General features: G+C 46.0%; 4 protein-coding genes across 5 annotated transcripts; 2 read left to right on the top strand and 2 right to left on the bottom strand.

The window, feature by feature from the left end:
- The first annotated feature begins 1002 nt into the window (after window positions 1-1002).
- On the top strand, window positions 1003-2968 carry cox6a2 (cytochrome c oxidase subunit 6A2). Its single transcript, XM_071900927.2, has 4 exons — window positions 1003-1149; window positions 1693-1768; window positions 2365-2507; window positions 2710-2968. The coding sequence occupies exons 2-4, from the start codon at window positions 1693-1695 to the stop codon at window positions 2797-2799; spliced, it is 309 nt and encodes a 102-aa protein (XP_071757028.1). The 5' UTR covers window positions 1003-1149; the 3' UTR covers window positions 2800-2968.
- A 441-nt stretch (window positions 2969-3409) lies between these two features.
- armc5 (armadillo repeat containing 5) lies at window positions 3410-11022 on the bottom strand. The gene is made up of 8 exons (XM_071900913.2): window positions 10101-11022; window positions 9438-9468; window positions 9107-9217; window positions 7562-8456; window positions 7216-7458; window positions 6644-7131; window positions 6016-6148; window positions 3410-5569 (listed from the first exon to the last, which is right to left on the bottom strand). The coding sequence occupies exons 1-8, from the start codon at window positions 10497-10499 to the stop codon at window positions 4045-4047; spliced, it is 3825 nt and encodes a 1274-aa protein (XP_071757014.2). The 5' UTR covers window positions 10500-11022; the 3' UTR covers window positions 3410-4044.
- Window positions 11023-11365: 343 nt separating this feature from the next.
- Window positions 11366-13978, top strand: LOC139912975 (uncharacterized). Of its 2 annotated transcripts, XR_013505001.1 has the most exons (3): window positions 11366-11552; window positions 11887-13841; window positions 13890-13978. XR_013505001.1 is itself a non-coding variant. In XM_071900902.2 (2 exons), the coding sequence occupies exons 1-2, from the start codon at window positions 11459-11461 to the stop codon at window positions 12492-12494; spliced, it is 702 nt and encodes a 233-aa protein (XP_071757003.1). In that variant the 5' UTR covers window positions 11366-11458; the 3' UTR covers window positions 12495-13890. The 2 variants fall into 2 exon arrangements, 1 of the variants encoding a protein (XP_071757003.1); XM_071900902.2 differs by having other exon boundaries at window positions 11887-13890.
- Window positions 13752-16491, bottom strand: LOC139912982 (uncharacterized). Its single transcript, XM_071900914.2, has 3 exons — window positions 16033-16491; window positions 14935-15175; window positions 13752-14744 (listed from the first exon to the last, which is right to left on the bottom strand). Exons 1-3 carry the CDS (start codon window positions 16342-16344, stop codon window positions 14020-14022), a joined length of 1278 nt encoding a protein of 425 aa, XP_071757015.2. The 5' UTR covers window positions 16345-16491; the 3' UTR covers window positions 13752-14019.
- Between the last annotated feature and the right edge of the window lie 234 nt (window positions 16492-16725).

Genomic DNA, 16725 nt, shown 5'->3' with positions numbered 1-16725 from the left:
TCATTTGTCTTGAGGTAAGAATACCAGTTAATATTGTTTATTTAAGTAATTATATATCTATTAAATTATAATAAATAAGTAAGTAATTATTTAGTTTATTTCTTCACAGAGATTCCCAGATGCTGAGCAGAAACAATACTGGACCCTGATGAGCGAACAGTTGTAGTCATGTTACACAGAGTGGGAACTATTTATGAAGTGTGACGGCCAGCTGGAGCCAATCCAAGTGTGAAGTGAATGGAGGCTCAGAGTAAAGACGATCAGGTCTGACTGTGATTAGCTGATGCTCCTGTCAGTCATATGACACTTGGGCCCCGACGGTGAAAAGTGAGAGTGACCTCACATGCCCTCAGCATGTTCAGCCTCTAGGATATAAGTCACATCTTATATTATACAGCAAGTCTCTCCTGTTGCCAATAAACTGTCAAATCAAATCCCATGTATGTGAAACATATGGTTTGTGCCTTTTGGATAATCTTATGGTTTTTGTTGTTCATTCACCTGTAGGCCTACCATTTTTATACACTTCAGTATGACTTGAGGCCTGCATCTTATTTATGATTAGTAATTAAGAGAAGCTTGCGGCAAAAAATATTAGTTTTTAGCCCTAAATCCCAGGTGAATTGCTTTACAGGTGTGAATAGGCCTGAATTGCAAAAAAAAATTTCTATTCAAGACGTCAGTGTGTATCCAGTCTAGTGCAGGACAGGCCAACTCTGACTGTTTAAATCCTTAAATCCACAGGTGGGCGATGGATTACAAAGCAGACAAATTTAAAATACACTGGATTGTGTGCAGGTGATTGCCACAAGTGAGTGATAGCTGGTTTTAATGCCATTATTTCAGTCTAAGTAATGCAGGCCCATAAAACACCTGACATCGTCCTCAACAGAACCAAAACACTCCCCCCCTCTCTTTTCCTCTTCGTCTCATATCAGCCCGCCTTTGCACTTGCCCAAATATAAACTAAGTTTCTTGGCTCTGGGACAGGTTGGAACGGGGAGGAGTCTCACCAGTGAGTTCAGCTCAGGACAGACTGAAGGACAAACAAGCAGGAAGGCGGAGAAAGAGCGAATAAAATCAGCAAAGGATCTGCCAGAGAAATAAGACGGAAATAAAGCATATTGAATATTGTGTGGATAAAGAAGAGTAAGTTTTCATCTGTTTTCCTTACATTTACCTAGAGAAGAGGTATTGGAGCTGTTGATATTAAATAATACCAGTAGGCCCAGCTTCACCCTTAGATGTTTTCTACATTTTGTTTGTTTGTAGGATATTAGATTGTCATGTTTTAAATAATATGACTGATTTCTCATGCAAATTATCTGCTTAGACATACTGTATATAGTCTGTTAATATGCCTGTAAAGGTGTTCTCTTGTGGTGAGTTGACTTACTCAGGTCTGTCTGGTGTGTGTGTTTTGGTTGAGATTAAAGGTTATGAGCACACCTTTGGTATGTAAATGAAGTATGAGCATAAACATGAGTCATTCTGGGTTTCAAATATATTATCATGTAGCACAATATCAACATATATGAATTCACAAAGCTCACCTGAATATTGTCATTGTTTTTCTCTGTCAGATACGCTGTGTATGTGTGTGTGAGTGAAGTATGCATGTATGATTCAGTAAATTATCTCCGCTGCCAGTGTTTTACCACTCTTACTGTCTTAACCTCTGCTCCTCTGCAGATGTCTCTGTCTCCGGCTGCCTTGGCCGCCCGTCGGGTGTTTGCCGCTGCATCGCATTCAAGCCATGAGGGAGGAGGTCAGAGTGCCTTTATGGTTCCCTTCATATAGTAAATCTGCATGACGGCCTCCAGATTCAGAGCTGTACGACGGCACCTGAGTCACATACAGTTGGAGTGTTTTGTTGAACATTAACTGAAACGTCTACAAAGTTGGCAAACTGCCTCCACATTCATGCCATGTTTATGCCCTGCTGTAATCCTGCAGTTTGGTATGGCAATGCATGAGGATCAAAAAAGCGTTGTTAAATTGTTTTTTCTAGTACTGTTATGCCTAGGGATCCATAGAGGGAGATCTAGTGTAATTTACTTTTTCATTATCCCATAGTTAATAACAGGCTCCATCAGTGCTCTCGTTTCCACTGGGAACAAATTAAGTAGAAAAGAACTGAACAAACTACACTAATAAAGGGAATTTAATTCTAGGCACATGTTGATTTAAGGTAATCGACATGTCAGTCAGGAGTTTAAAGATAATAAACATGTCAAGCAGGAAATTAAAGATAATCAACATGTCGATCAGGAGTTTAAACGAAAGAAATTTGGAGAGATACTTAACATTACTTGGCATAACATGCTTGCAACATTTACCATGACTGGTTCTGGTTTTCCACAGCCAGGACCTGGAAGATCCTGACGATCGTCTTGGCCATTCCTGGTGTCACCGTCTGCATGGTCAACGCTTACATGAAGATGCAGGCGCACTCCCACGATCAGCCGGAGTTTGTGGCGTATCCTCACCTGCGTATCCGCACCAAGGTCAGCCTCACTGTCATTCAGGAGAAATGCACCTTACTATCATATTCCTCCTGACTTTAACATGGTGTGAATAAAACACCACACCTCCAGTAATAGGTAAACATGATATTCTAGAGTGAATACGTTCTTGTGAAAAAGGCTCAAAGCAATATTTTCACCCGATGATGAATCTTCATCAATAAGTCGACTTGTCTCCTTCCAGAGATTTCCCTGGGGTGATGGAAACCACTCTCTCTTCCACAATCCTCACACCAACGCTCTCCCCGACGGCTTCGAGAGTTCCCACCACTGAGGGGGTTCACCGCTGTGTTTTCTGAGCTGTGTTGCCCAGCACTGACTGCCGCATGCTTAAAACCTCCAATCTGTAATGTACCTGGCTTAATAATACTGACCCAGGGTCCAAGCAGCACCGCCGTCATGCGGTGCACCCAGAGGCGAATAAAACCAAACTTTCTGCTGTATCACAATGAGTGGCATTTCATTTCTATTCAGAGTATGGAGATTTTTTTTGGGGAGATGAATGTTTGGACATCTCATTATCTAGACTATGTTTAAGTGTTACGTACATTCATAGTTAGGCATTTAAATGTGCTGTGTGGGGCATTTTAACATCAATACATTTTAAGACACTGGTATAATTACCGTTAAACTAGACTATTGCTGAGAAGATTGGCAGCCTCTAGCGGCCTCTACACTGCATTTTAAGGAAATCTGCTGGATTGCTTTATGGCACAAAATCTAAATAGATGCATATTGTTTTTTATCTGAAGACGTAAGGAGGTGTAAGGAGACTCAATTTACTGTTGAAAAACCATTGTCAGATCACTATATACCCATTTATCACTGTATACCCGAGCTCAAACAACATGAAACTTACAGAAAAACAAAATGATGTTCCAACATATTTATTCAGGGGCATAATTTTACGTGGAACAGGTGAAATCTAAGTATATATATGTGCTATCTCAATCTCTGCTACTCCTCATCTCTATGTACAGAATAAACAAATGGCACCTAGACCAACCCTGATAATTCCAGTACTTCCAGCTAAATGACATTTATCAAATGTATTGAGGACATTCACTTAGATCTCTTTTCTAAATGAAAAAAAATATAAAAAATAACTTTTTAACGTTACAAATGTCATTAGAAGTTAATGGAACGAAGCAAATTATAATACAATTTGTTACATTATGTCATGCTGGGACAGGGCAACTAGGCTATAGTATATCAATTTACACCGAAGTTAGACTAAATATAAATTTAGGCTTCTAAATTATGAAAATAAATCAAAAGGTCAATCAATTCTGTAAACAATGCTGAAAAAAAAAAAATTTCAAACAAGACAGACAGCATGTTTTCAGGTCATCATGCTGTTAAAACCTGCATTTGCACTATTCAGAGACATTTATGATAAATTATCACAACGGCAACTTCTCTGGAAGCTTATTACAAGCCCGCAAGTCGACTCTCACACTTTCTGTGCCCTCTGACTTCATGTCACCACTCACTCTTCCGAAAACATTTCAGTCGTCGCTCAGCTGACAGCGACTTTGGCCAGACTTAGTAGATCCCGTTTCAGAGTCTCCGTACAGTCGGCCTCTCTGGCCAGTCTGCGAAGGCAATCCCCAGCAGAGGAGGAGGAGGAGAACAGTCGAGGAGAGTCCTGACACCCCAGCAGGAGAGACAGGCAGGCCTTGCCCAGCGCTGGGTAGCTGTACCGCTGGGAAAACCAGTAAACCTGGGGGAGGAGAGCGGCCGGGGCCCAACCTCCAGCACCGGCTTCTGAACCGGAGAGGCAGTCCTGAGCAGCTGATTTCAACGGCTGTCCTGAGCTTTCCGTCAAGTTCTTTGGTCTTAGCTTCGACTCTCCTGGATGTGATGATTTGTCCATGATTGATGCACACCGAGATTTGGAAACTGGAGTGCCGCCTGTGATTGTCTTCAGGTCCGAAGTTGTATTAAGTGCCTTGTTGATCTTTCGGACTGGTCCAGAGATAGGGGGTTGTTTACTGTCTGTTTGGTGTGGGGAAATAGCTACAGGATTGTTTGGTTTCTCCGTCCGTCCGGGTAAGTATTCTGCCTGCGCTTCAACACCACTCAGCTCCAACTCAGATGTTCGATTAGCCAGGCTCTCGTCGGCAGACTCCCCCTCCAGGCATTCTTGGTCCATTTTAGACGGGGCCCTTTCCGTGCTCTCCTCTGCGGGAGCCGCTGCAGCTCGACTAGCGGCCTTGGTAGAATGGGACAGGAGAAGAGACACGCAGAGATCCTCCGCCTCCCTCTGCAGCTCAGTCACCAGGAATCTGCACGATCCGATCATCATCTCACCTAAAGGTGTTTTCTGGAAAGCCAGTTCCTCCGTGAAGTGCTCCTCCGTCTCCTGTCGGCGGCTGCCCAGTCCTTCAAGGGCCAATGATCCTAAAAGCTGACACTGTCCTCCGATCCTAACCCCGGTGTCTCCATCCTGTTCCTCTGTGGTTTCTGTGTCCTTGGTGAAGCGGCAGCCATGCAGGTAATGCAGCACCGGCAGCAGCATGCCTCTGCTGACGTCCTTGATGGGGATGGCTCCTCCTGCGCTGCCCTGCGCTTCTCCAAACCCGCCCCTCAACAAAGCCCTGAAGTATTCAGAGCCGACCCCGTCCGTCCCCTCCGCACCAGCCACCGCTTCCCTGTTGGCCGAGACCCGGGTCCCGTCGTCCAGCAGGAAGATGAGGTCAAAGTTCGAGTCGCGGTAAGGACAGAGATCGGATAGGCGAGGCTTTTTCAAGGGAGGGGGCGAACTGACTGAATGTGTTTTGACCGGACTGAGGTGTTTTTTGTCGAGCTCCGTTTTGGCGCCACCCATCAGGCTAGACAGGCATCCAATCAAGAGAGAAAAGTACAGCGAGTGCAGCTGGGAGGTCGGGTCTAAATGTGGTGAATTAAACCAGTCGGAGAGCAGCCTTCCACATTCGACAGTGTGGTCGTCCTCAGCGTCGTCCTCGTCGCAGCCCAGGGGCTGCAGAGCCAAGAGCAGCCCACCGTTGTCCAGAAGAAGTTTCTTCAACAGGGACTTGTTGCTGTGGGAGAAAAAGACGTGTCAAGTCAAGCACCTTGATGAATATACCAAATCCTCAGTCCAATGCTTATTTCAACAAGTAATTAACTTTGCAAACTGTCTGTGCATTATTACAGGATGTCTGCAAGTTTCATAAAGTTAGATCTAAGACTTTTAATGGCAGAAGGAAATATAAGACTAATTTCACTGCTTAACTGAATGTGAAAATGAAAGAAAACATTTTTCTATCAAAAAAGTCTCCATGACTGGGCTGATTTCTCACCAGAAAAACAGCAAAACAAGAAGCGACATTTTTAAGACCTCTAAAACTGAACTGACTTAAAAGCTGCATTTAACAGTGTTCAAGGACTTCTGAGACCCTGAATTTTGACTTGTGATTACCACTGAGCTCACATCCATGTATCTTTCATGTATTGTTCTTCCCACTGAGGCGACGCTGCTACTCACCTGCTGATCAGCGGCAGAGAAAGAGCACAGTTCATCTTGTCAGACTCGGAGCCGGACAGCATCACGTGGGCCAAAACCCCAGAGCCAAACCCAGACTCACACTGCACACGCAGATTACTGAGAAGAGTAAGACCTACAGGGACAAACAGACAGAAGACTGTTGTAAAAATGGCTCTTGGATACAATGAAATGGGCCAGATGTTGTATGTAATTATAAATTGTTTAGTTCTGATTGGCTGAGTTATGTTCGAAGCTGTTGTAAAATTCCTGATAACTGCACACCTGTGACTGCATAGCTGTTATTTTAAATATTAATAATATTGCAATGTATAAAACACACTTGTGACTGAATAACAGTTTAAATATTAATTCGCTACCCAGAAGTCACCACTGCTCAATGTAGTCACCACACTTGTGCTTATGTGCCACTTAGCAACCATTTTGTTTAGCTAATGGTCAAGAAATATATTGCTTGGCAGAAGAATAACATTTAATAATGATTTAATTATCAATTAACATTAAAAATTCATTAAACATTTGCTCTCTCTTTTAAACATTTGCATTCTCTTTCAATTGCTTTACAGTGATTTTGCTCAGAGGGTTTTAGGCCTAAGAACCTTCATCTTACCAAGCTGTTTGACTTTAGCTTTCACTCGGTCCGTCTGCCTCTCTTCTCTCTTCATCCGGCGCTCTCTCTGGCAGAGACGGTGGCGAATCAGCGCCACCGAGCCGGTTCGGACCAGCGCCTGCAGACAGTTGGGGTTGCAGCTCAGTCGGCACAGCATGCGGAAGCACCTGCTGCTGGGGTCTTGGTGCTGGGTGAGGTAGAAGAGCAGGCCGGAGACGACGCCCGAGTTGACCAGAGCGGCACTGGGGTCGGTGGCGTGGGAGAAGCGCGACAGCAGCAGCAGGATGGGCGACTCGGGCGTCCAGGGCTCAGGGTGGTAGGGGTGGTAGGCCGTGGGTCGGGGCGCCGAGGGAGGGGTGTCAAGAGTGACCTTAGTCAAGCGAGCCGCCGGATGAACCCGTGGCCTCTTCCTGTGAGGGGACGAGAACTTCGACGGGGAGATGGGCGTTTGGGGAGTTTTAGTGGGGGAGGAGAGAGCCGGGGGAGAGCTGAGCTGGATTTGAGGTGTGAGCGCACCGGATGGCTGAGGATGGGAGGGAGGCGGATCCACGTTTTTACATGGAGACAGAAACAGCTGGGGCTGGGATGAAGAGGAAACAGGGCCGGGCTGAGCTACATGTTTGGAAGCGGAGGAGGCGATAGGGTGGGAAGGAGAGCAGCTTTTCAGAGAGGAATGAGAATCGGGGTTTGGGGAGGGGGTCTGAGGGGATGAAGAAGGCGGGATCTGAAGACTCCCCCAGTCGCCCTCCACTCCGCCTGAGGAGTCCAGCAGGTCCCCCTCGGAGGAGATCAGTCCCTCAGACACCAGCCAGGACCTGGAGAGAGAGATTTGCAGATTTAGAATAGAGAATAGTATAATAAACAAATCATCCACAGTTAAAATAGATACACAAGAAAGCTGTGTTTGGTTGTACATACCTGAGACTTAGAAAGCTGGATGAACCAAGGCCTTGCTCTTTACCAGCTTCCTCCTTCCTGCACCCTTCAGGAGGGGGAAAGTCAAAGGAATCAAACCAGGACGAGGGCAGGAGCTCGGTGGGAGACACGCTGGAGGCGAGGCTCACGTCCATCTTCTCAGCAGATGGCTCCTCCCCTTTGGCGAGCTCGACTAGTCGGCCGACAAGCAGAGGGACCAGCCCTAACTCTTGCAACTGCTCCATGGCAGATTCATCATAAACGAAGTCGACGCAGGCCAGAATGGCTAGCCGGGAAAGGGGGTGACTCTGATGTGCGGCCAAAAAGCCAATCAGCGCCTCTAATCCGCCGCTCTCCTTCACCTTCGCCCGGTTCACCGCTTCCTTGCAACACAAGCAGAGCGCTTTGAGGAACACTCCGGACTTCAGCGGGTCCCTCTTGACCTCCTCGGCGAATTTCTGAATGACCCCCAGCGGCCCCACCAGAGGGCGCAGGCACCCTTGGGAGCACATGTTGGCCAGGGTTTTCAGCGCCAGCTCTTCAAAAGGTTTGCCGGACTCCCCCGACGCCATGACGCCGAGCTGAGCGAGGACTCCAGAACGGGACACCTCCCTGGCGCATTCGACCCCGCAGCCCCGGCTGAGCTCGTGGAGGGTCCTGAGGGCCACCCGCCGCAGGCCCTGGGGGTATTCTGGGGCGATGAGAGGGGCGAGGGCAGGTAAGGTGCCTTGGGTGAGCAGCAACAGGCGGTTGGAGGGCGTGTCCGAGAGGTAGAGGAGGGCCCGGGCAGCGGACTGAGCGCACTCCATTTTGGGACAGGGGGCTTTGGTCGGAGCAGCGGTGGGCGAGGACGGGGCAGAGGAAAGAGACACACAGAGGAGGAGAGGGGGAACACCACCTGTATTAAAGAAAAAAAGAGAGAAAAAGAGTAATAATCCATCACTGAGAAAAGAGCACAATGACAAACACTGTATTTCTCCAATAACATTTTCCAGTACATAAGCACATGTTTCTGGACACATTTCTTTACATAACGTTACCTCCATACATAGATCTGGTCATATGAAGAGCTAACAATGAATAGCGAACAATGCACATTTGCACTTCTGGACACATTTCTGCACATGTTCCCTCCATCTGTAAATATGGTAATGATGTGAATAGCTAATGTTGCTTCTGGGCACATTTCTATACATAATATGTTATTTCATCATCATCATTTGCACATCGGCCCTGTAAATCTGAAAATGTGAATACTTAAGATGCATATCCTGCATATATGCTCTTGCTCTGGACTGTAAACCTGTAAATATTTAGCTGCAAACATCTGTAAATCTGTCAACGGCAAACATAGTGATTATTCTTTCTAGCCAACAGTAACTCAATATTAATATGATGAATACGTATTGTCAATCTTATCCTATTCTTTGCTGCTGCAACGACACAATTTCCCGTAATAGCAATAAAGTTGTATCACATCTTATAAACTGAACTTCCAGCTGAAAATGATGCAGTGAGGCATATTGACATCGATCTTGTCAGACGTACCAGCAGAGTGGATGAGGGCTGAATTCTCTGGATCCATGGCCAGGTTTCCCAACGCCCGGGCCGCTCTGTTCTGAACGGTCTCCATGGCTACGTTTCTCTTCAGGATGTCCACTGAGAAAGGCAAGAAAAATGTTAAGGATTGCATGTCTGTGAAGTACACTGGCTTATACAATATATTTGCTCATGTTTATGTTGTTATTGTTCTGAAAAATATCAGCGATGACAGAAATGATTGCACCTCAAAATAATAAAAAGTTTAAAAAGTGGATTATTTATGCTAAAACTGATCCAAGAGAACAAATTCTCCATAACCATTTGTGTTTTGACTTACCCACAATAGTTATGCCATCAAGCTTGCGAACCTAAAATGGAAGACATTTTAAAAGTTAGCGATTTTAATGGCTGATTTACAGAGGTGTGACCAAGTCAACTTGGCTTTAGTCCCAAGTTAGTCTCAAGTCTTGAGGCACAAGTCTCGAGTCTAAAAGTAGAACAGCAAGTCAAGTCTGAACAAATCAAGAGTCCAGTATCAATTTAATATCTTAAAGAAAACAAAATATCTAGGACTTTTCAATGCAATATGGTTTTAATAGGATAAAAACTTGGTAAGAGCATCATGAGTTTGATTTCTATAATCAGTTTCAACTTCAATAAATTCCATCATTGCACACAAATTCAGAAAACAGAATTTAAATTCAGTGTGGTGGAACAAATCTCACAACTTTCAATCTAAGTCATTTACACAAACACAAGATCTTTTGTCAAGACTTTAGAAACCTTTTCAAGTCATCAAAGTCAAGTCCCAAGTCACCAGAACCCAGGTCAAGTCTCAAGTCTTCTCTTCACGCATCAAGTCACAAGCAATTCAAATCGTGACTCAAGTCTGACTCGAGTCCAAGTCATGTGACTCGAGTCCCCCCCTCAGCTGATTTAAGAATGCAGCTGTCAACACCCCCCCCCCCCCCCCCCCCCCCCCAGCCTCCCTTCACCTCACCTCTGTGCGCGTCTCCAACTCGGTGCAGCAGTTGGCCAGGATGCTGAGAGCCAGGTCCAGGGTCTTCCTGGAGCAGTCGGGGTACCTCAGCAGGTCCAGGAGCGGCTGAAGTCCGCCCTGACCTCTGAACCGGGCGATGCCAGCGCTGCCGCCCTTGATGTGCTGCGTCCGGATGGCGACCAGCGCTCGCCACTGGGCAGCTCTGGACCTCTTGTCCAGTTCCCTGCCGCCGCCCGAGTCCGCCCTGCCGTTACCCCGGTCCTCGGCCGCTGAGCCGGGTTTGGAGAGGTGAGACAGGCACCAGGTCAGCGACGACTCTGGTGCTGATGAGGATCCGTCTCTGCATGGAGCTGGACCTCGAGTCTGTTTCCAGTTACCTTGCACAGGTGCTGCTGCCATGGTCTCACTGCCTGGCAAACACCGGCTTCACTTATCTTACGTTTCCTCTTGTCACTTCAGACACTTACAGACACCGTGGAGCATCATAGCAGGCTTACAATGAAGTACAGAGAAATTAACTAGAATGTTGTTGTCTTTTTTTAAATGTTCAAGTATTCAACATTGGGTTGAAACGTCCTCGTACTGGTTTCATTCGCATGTTTTTGTTTCAAAGTTTCCACAAAACTGAAATTACTGGTCAGAAAACTACAGATACCAGCATGAAAATGAAAAATTGTACCACCTGACGCCACACTCGCTAGTGCTGATGGGAGATGGAGTTCCAATCGCTTCGGTCCACTCCCTACGAAAACAGGCCTACATAGTGAGAAGGCCGAACAAGCGTTATTCTACATAATGGAGGTGCATTTGTTCGATGTAGTATATTTTTGCACTTCAAAGGAAGAATTAAAGCTCTATTTGACCAATGTTTTGATACCAATGGCCGAATAAATTTTATGAAACAAAAAGCAATCGCCTTGGTTAGCCGCTAACGCCATCTTTAGCCAAGCAACAAAACAGGGAGGCGGTCGGGGGAGGGAGCAGGGCGTGAAGGGGTGGGTCGGTTAGATTTATCGTGGGATTTGTAGTTTAAATTGCACTGCCGGGTCTAATCTCGCGGTGCAATTTCTCCCCTTAAAAAACTACAAGCCCCGTGAGAGTGAGAAATGTCACCGCGCTTCTAGTAAATCGCATGGTTCAGGGATTGTAGTTCAGTCGGCACAACAAAACACACAACCCCACGTTTGTAATAACCGAAAAGAACTACATTCCCCGAGCTGCCGAGTGAAGTTGTTATAATCATCGTTTTACTTGATGCGGAAAAATCCATCGGTGCCGCAGAGAGGTTGTTAAATTCTACGATAGATTCAGCACTCATAAAAACAAACAACTTGTAACCGCCGCCGCAGTTGAACAGCATGGAGGTAATCGAGACTATTGTGACAGAAAGTGTTGAAGTGGAGGAAAATGAAACTGTGGTGTCCAATCTGGACGCCGAAAAGACAAAAGCAGGTTAGTGCGTCCAGTGTGAAGTTAACCAGATTTCATCCGGTCATCGCATGCGAGGAGGGCTTGATGAGTTCATGATCAGAGGCGAGACGGTGCCTTGTTGCGTTCATGAGAGTCATAACAAGCTATTACGATGTCAGTCATATATGAATAATAACTATATGTAATCTGGCATCACTACAAATATGATTTTCATTAAACATAGGCTGTGTCAAGTGGTCAAACTTTAAAAAAAAAACAACTAAAAAAAACAATTCATGTTTAGAGCTAGGCTACGTGTTGTTCCATCAATTAATCAATCAACTGACATGATCCACCTTTGTTTTCTTCTCTCCAGAGTTTGTATGGACTCTGCAGGCCACATGGCACCTCGTCAACACCCGCCTTGAAATGGACCAGGCTTTTGACCAGCCAGTATGCAAGAAAAAGAAACTTTGGGAGATGGTGGCAGAGAAGGTGAACATCAAGCTGAGGGAGTCGGGGGTCACCGATGTCACCGTCAAGGCGTACGAGTGTGACCTGAAGTGGAGGAACATGCTGGCCACGTACAGGAAGAACGCAGAGCGGGCCAAGAGGCTGGGGGCGGGCAGCGTGCACTGGGAGTTCTTCAAGGCCATGCACGAGGTCCTGGGCAAGAGCCGGGAGGAGATCGAGGCGCAGCGCAGGGCCAAGCTCAGCGGCACCAAACTGGGCAAGGCCATAGCCAGCAAGAGGTTCACCCCCATCCTCCCCACGCCCCCTCTGACCGCCGCCGCCCCCTGCACCGCCCGTCCGCCGCAGGACGTCCTGCAGCTGTACATGGAGCTGCAGGAGAGGAAGATGAACATGTGGGCGCAGCAGAAGGCACTGGAGGAGAGGAAGATCGAGGCCATCAACAACCTGGCACAGGCCATCTCCAGCCTGGCTCAAAAGAACAGTGCACAGCTGGCAAAGGACGGACATTAACGCAACTCTGAGCTGCCATTTGGGGGTTTTCCCTCTTTCAAAGATGACAAACTTTTATGACACTGCATGATGATGATAGTTTGAATGTGTTTCGAATGGAAGTTTCTGGTTTGAGCTCGGCACTTTTGCACTGTTACAGTTTCCAGAATAGTTCGTCCAGTTTGAATTTTTTAAGAGCTGAACACAAAATTAGATTGCATTACAATAAGGACCTGCTGAACTGCAACAGGTACCAGAGAGAAGTCATATTTCACATTTTTTCATATGAAGACACATTAAAATACAGTTCAAATGCCAGTTGATAAAATAGTTTTTTTTTTTTTTTTGCTGTCAATCTTTCAATGTTCGCAGTTAGCACCCATTTTTTCTACCATAATGGAAAAGTGGAGTGTTTGCTTGAGGTGTAGGGGTAAGAAAAGCTGAAGTTACACACAGGTAATATATTAATGCAGACATCCACCACCACTGCACCAGTCACTGGTTAAATAACATCCATACCCATCAAGCTCTGCTTCCAACCTGTTTCAAAGAAACATAGGTTTCGGTGTTAGTGAATCAAAAAATTAAAAAAAAGTTTTATATTAATCTGCTTCTTCAGCCTGTTTTTAAAGAAAACCTATGCAAGAGGTTGATCCTGTAGTTTTGGGAATAAATAATTGTATAATGCAGTTGCACTTTTGGTTAATATGCAAAAGTAATTGAGGCCAAGGAAATCTGTTTACACCGACGTGCTTCCAAGGGCCACTTTGAAATCTAACTGGTTGTGAAGTCGCCTGTAGGTTTGACTTTGAGTATCGCTGATTCATTCTATGCATGATATTGCATGTCATGTAAATGTCTTGGTCTGATTATCTTAATCAGAGTAAAGTCATAATTGATGTAAGCGTAACCCAGTTAACACAACTAAATTTGTGATCAATCTTAAAATGTATTTGGTCTGATTTAATTCTGTTTTTTTAAATGTCTGCAAGCCCTTTGCCAAATGTCAAAAAGGCCAAAGAGGAAGTCAGCCTGGTTGCAGCAGTGGGGTTTCTTTCAGAGATTGAGGCACAAGCCAACCTTTATGGAGCAACTGCACAACTCTGTGCATGCTGACCCAAATGAAAGAAGAAAAGAAATCTTCCAACATTTTTCATTTTAAATCAAGATGTCTGCAGGCTGGATGTCATTACATCACATCCTTCTCTGAGTAAACTAACCCGACTTTCAATAAATCCATATAAACTAAAGTTACTGGGGAAACCTGTGTGTCTTCAAACAATGTAAATGCTTTAATAATCAAGCCATCATTTTAACCTGATCACAGTGATCAGTGTTGTGTGTGTGTGTGTGTGTGTGTGTGTGTGTGTGTGTGTGTGTGTGTGTGTGTGTGTGTGTGTGTGTGTGTGTGTGTAGACATACCCAGTAAGTTAGAGATTCTGTTTAAATAAATGAAATTTTATAATAAAAAATTTTTCATTTACTTCTGTGAACACAAACTGTACAACAGCCCTTGTCCCTCATCACCACCTCCATCATCATCACATCATGTCCTTGCAGAATCAAAGTCTTTATACAACAGCTGTGAGATGGCGTCCCGTCTGCTTACGCCCTCCTCCTCTTCCTCCCCCTCAGCCTCCTCGGTCGTGACTTCCTCTTTCTCCACTTCTCCCTGAACCTCTTGCCCCATGTCCAGAAACACATTGTGCAATACACAGGCAGTCAACACAACCGCTCTGGCTCGCTCATAATTCCCAATATCCAGATACCTGAGCCTTTGAAATCTGGCTTTCAGGTTAGCAACAGCCTGATCCAGGATGTTAAAATGCACCTCCAGCGTCTTGTTGTACAGATTCTCCCTCGGGCCGTGACTCCCGGCATGCGGAGTTAAAATCTGAGCGGTGAGCGGGTATCCGGCTCCGGCCACCAGGCAGGAGCCGGGCGGCAGCAGTTCGGGACGCTGCCGGAGTTTGTCCCTCAGAGCGCCGCCTCTGCCCGCGTCCGATCCCTTACTGATCCTGCAGTGCAGGAACCGGCCTCTCCGGTCGCAGACGAGCTCCAGGTTCAGCCAGGAGTCGGGATGGGCCTCCTTCTTCATCCTCTTCACCTCGGGCACCGTGCTCTCCACGTCGTGCTTCCCTATCGGCAGGCGGATGGGGATGCGGGTGTGGCCCAAGACTCCCAGGACCTGCGGGATGCCCTGTTCTTCCAGATCCTCGGCTTTTCCCAGCAGACTGGAAAGGGGGAACAGGGCTTCTACTGCCTCTCTGTCTGGAGAAAGGAGAGAGACAGACAGAGAAAACTCAACATTATCATTTGTAGACTCTTATTTACCCACAACCTGTTGCCTTTGGACTGACAGGTATATACTGTCTGTCTGGCTTCTTCATCCCACTGAACCCCCCCCCCCCCACACACACACACACACACACACACACACACAACACGGAAATCAACCCACCCACTGGCCATCTGATTTGCTCCTCCTCCAGCATGTTGACGCGCTCGCAGAAAGAGAAGAAGATCCTGTGGATGTTTCCCTTCTCCAGGCGGAAACGGGTCGACACAGAGCGGTAGCTGATGCGCTTGGAGAGCAGGGTGAGGGACAGCAGGACCGTGTGGGACAGGGATAAGCGAGCCCGTCCGGCCAGCCGAGCCCTGTTGTAATGCGATTTGGAGTTCTGGAGCAGGTCTGTGATGTACTGATGGGATAGTAAGACGAGATGAAAGAGATGTGTGTGTCAAAAGTAGAGCTGCAACGATTGATCGATTAGTTGTCAACTATTAAATTAATCGCCAACTATTTTGATAATCGATTAATCGGGTTGAGTAATTTTTTAAGAAAAATAAGTTACAATTCTCTGATTCCAGCTTCTTCAATGTGAATATTTTCTGGTTTCTTTACTCCTCTATGACAGTAAACTGAATATCTTTGGGTTGTGGACAAAACAAGACATTTGAGGACGTCATCTTGGGCTTTGGGAAACACTGATCGACATTTTTCACCATTTTCTGACATTTTATAGACCAAACAACTAATCGATTAATCGAGAAAATAATCGACAGATTCATCGACAATGAAAATAATCGTTAGTTGCAGCCCTAGTCAAAAGAGCGGTATCCAGAGTCAGTCCGTGGATTCAATTGGTTATTTCAGGTGAAAGTGATCATACACCTGCAGAAACTGTGGGCTGGTTGACTATACACTGCAAAATATGTAATTCTAAGTCATTTAGTCTAATTTTCTGTCTTAAAATCTTCAGTGAAGTGAAAATTATGCCTTTGGGGCAGAGAAAATCTCACTTGCTTCCAATGCAGTTTCATTGTAGGAATTTCCAATAAAGAATGTCAGTATCTTGAGAGAAACCAAAACAAGGCAGATATCACTATATTAGTACCAAGAAAATGACTCTTGAGTCGAGAATAACATTGAAATGAAAGTGAAATCATCTCAGCCCCGTTTGCAGATGTTCTTCTCTAAAGTCAACTAAGATTTTGAGACTCAACACAAGACTGACTGGCTTGTTAAGATGGACAATATGCCGTGTATAGGACTCACCTTGACTGCAGCACTATCCACAGTGTCCGGAGGCTCTTGGGCCCCTGCCGTCTCCTCCTCAACGGGACTGGATGTTGTTGCTTCTGTGGATAAAACCTGTGGCTCCACATGAGCTTGAGTCTGTACCAGTTGTACGTATATAGTAGCAGGAGGCTGAGCTTTAACTTTGGCTATCAGGTCTGCCTCCAGTATCTCTTCAACCGCCTGGTCCAGTCGCTGCTCCAGCTCGCCCTGAGACAGCGGCTCCCACTCCCGCTCCACCATGTCCAGCACGGCTCTGCCTGCCGATAAAACATGCTCCCTGATATCCATCTCTCCTGCTGCTGGACGACCCAGATACTCTCGGTCGATGTGTCAGACCAGAAGTCGTTGTTATCTGTACATTAGCTGCAGGGAAGAGCGGCTAGCCGGACCAGTTGTGGCTAGCACCCGACGAACAACCATTATCGTTGCTGGCAAACGGCTAATCCAGTGAGCTAGCTGGCTAGCTAACGTATGCTGCCTTCAAGTGTTGTCGGAAATCTCGGAGAAAACTGGGCTGCACATAAAAAACGACTGAGGAATATTACAATGATGGGATATAAAGTTTGCTGTGGTAACCAAGTTGCCGAGATGTTACATTTAGGGCCTGCCAGCATGGAAGTCATGTCCATAATTGATGGCAAAAGTGATGTACTTATGTTGTTTGTCGTA

The sequence above is a fragment of the Centroberyx gerrardi genome, chromosome 7, assembly GCF_048128805.1.
Source record: "Centroberyx gerrardi isolate f3 chromosome 7, fCenGer3.hap1.cur.20231027, whole genome shotgun sequence".
Taxonomy (NCBI): Eukaryota; Metazoa; Chordata; class Actinopteri; order Beryciformes; family Berycidae; genus Centroberyx; species Centroberyx gerrardi.
This window is presented reverse-complemented; position numbering and strand designations above follow the sequence as displayed.

Excerpts from the sequence above, each read along its gene's own strand:
- LOC139912975 (XM_071900902.2), top strand. The coding sequence starts at position 11,459 with ATGGAGGTAATCGAGACTATTGTGACAGAAAGTGTTGAAGTGGAGGAA. Across the intron at positions 11,553-11,886 it reads CGCCGAAAAGACAAAAGCAG|AGTTTGTATGGACTCTGCAG; the intron begins GTTAGTGCGTCC and ends TCTTCTCTCCAG.
- armc5 (XM_071900913.2), bottom strand. The coding sequence starts at position 10,499 with ATGGCAGCAGCACCTGTGCAAGGTAACTGGAAACAGACTCGAGGTCCA. Across the intron at positions 9,469-10,100 it reads AGTTGGAGACGCGCACAGAG|GTTCGCAAGCTTGATGGCAT; the intron begins GTGAGGTGAAGG and ends CTTCCATTTTAG. Across the intron at positions 6,149-6,643 it reads AGCTAAAGTCAAACAGCTTG|GTCTTACTCTTCTCAGTAAT; the intron begins GTAAGATGAAGG and ends TTGTCCCTGTAG.
- LOC139912982 (XM_071900914.2), bottom strand. The coding sequence starts at position 16,344 with ATGGATATCAGGGAGCATGTTTTATCGGCAGGCAGAGCCGTGCTGGAC. Across the intron at positions 15,176-16,032 it reads TGGATAGTGCTGCAGTCAAG|TACATCACAGACCTGCTCCA; the intron begins GTGAGTCCTATA and ends CTATCCCATCAG. Across the intron at positions 14,745-14,934 it reads GCAAATCAGATGGCCAGTGG|ACAGAGAGGCAGTAGAAGCC; the intron begins GTGGGTTGATTT and ends TCCTTTCTCCAG.
- cox6a2 (XM_071900927.2), top strand. The coding sequence starts at position 1,693 with ATGTCTCTGTCTCCGGCTGCCTTGGCCGCCCGTCGGGTGTTTGCCGCT. Across the intron at positions 1,769-2,364 it reads TTCAAGCCATGAGGGAGGAG|CCAGGACCTGGAAGATCCTG; the intron begins GTCAGAGTGCCT and ends GGTTTTCCACAG. Across the intron at positions 2,508-2,709 it reads ACCTGCGTATCCGCACCAAG|AGATTTCCCTGGGGTGATGG; the intron begins GTCAGCCTCACT and ends GTCTCCTTCCAG.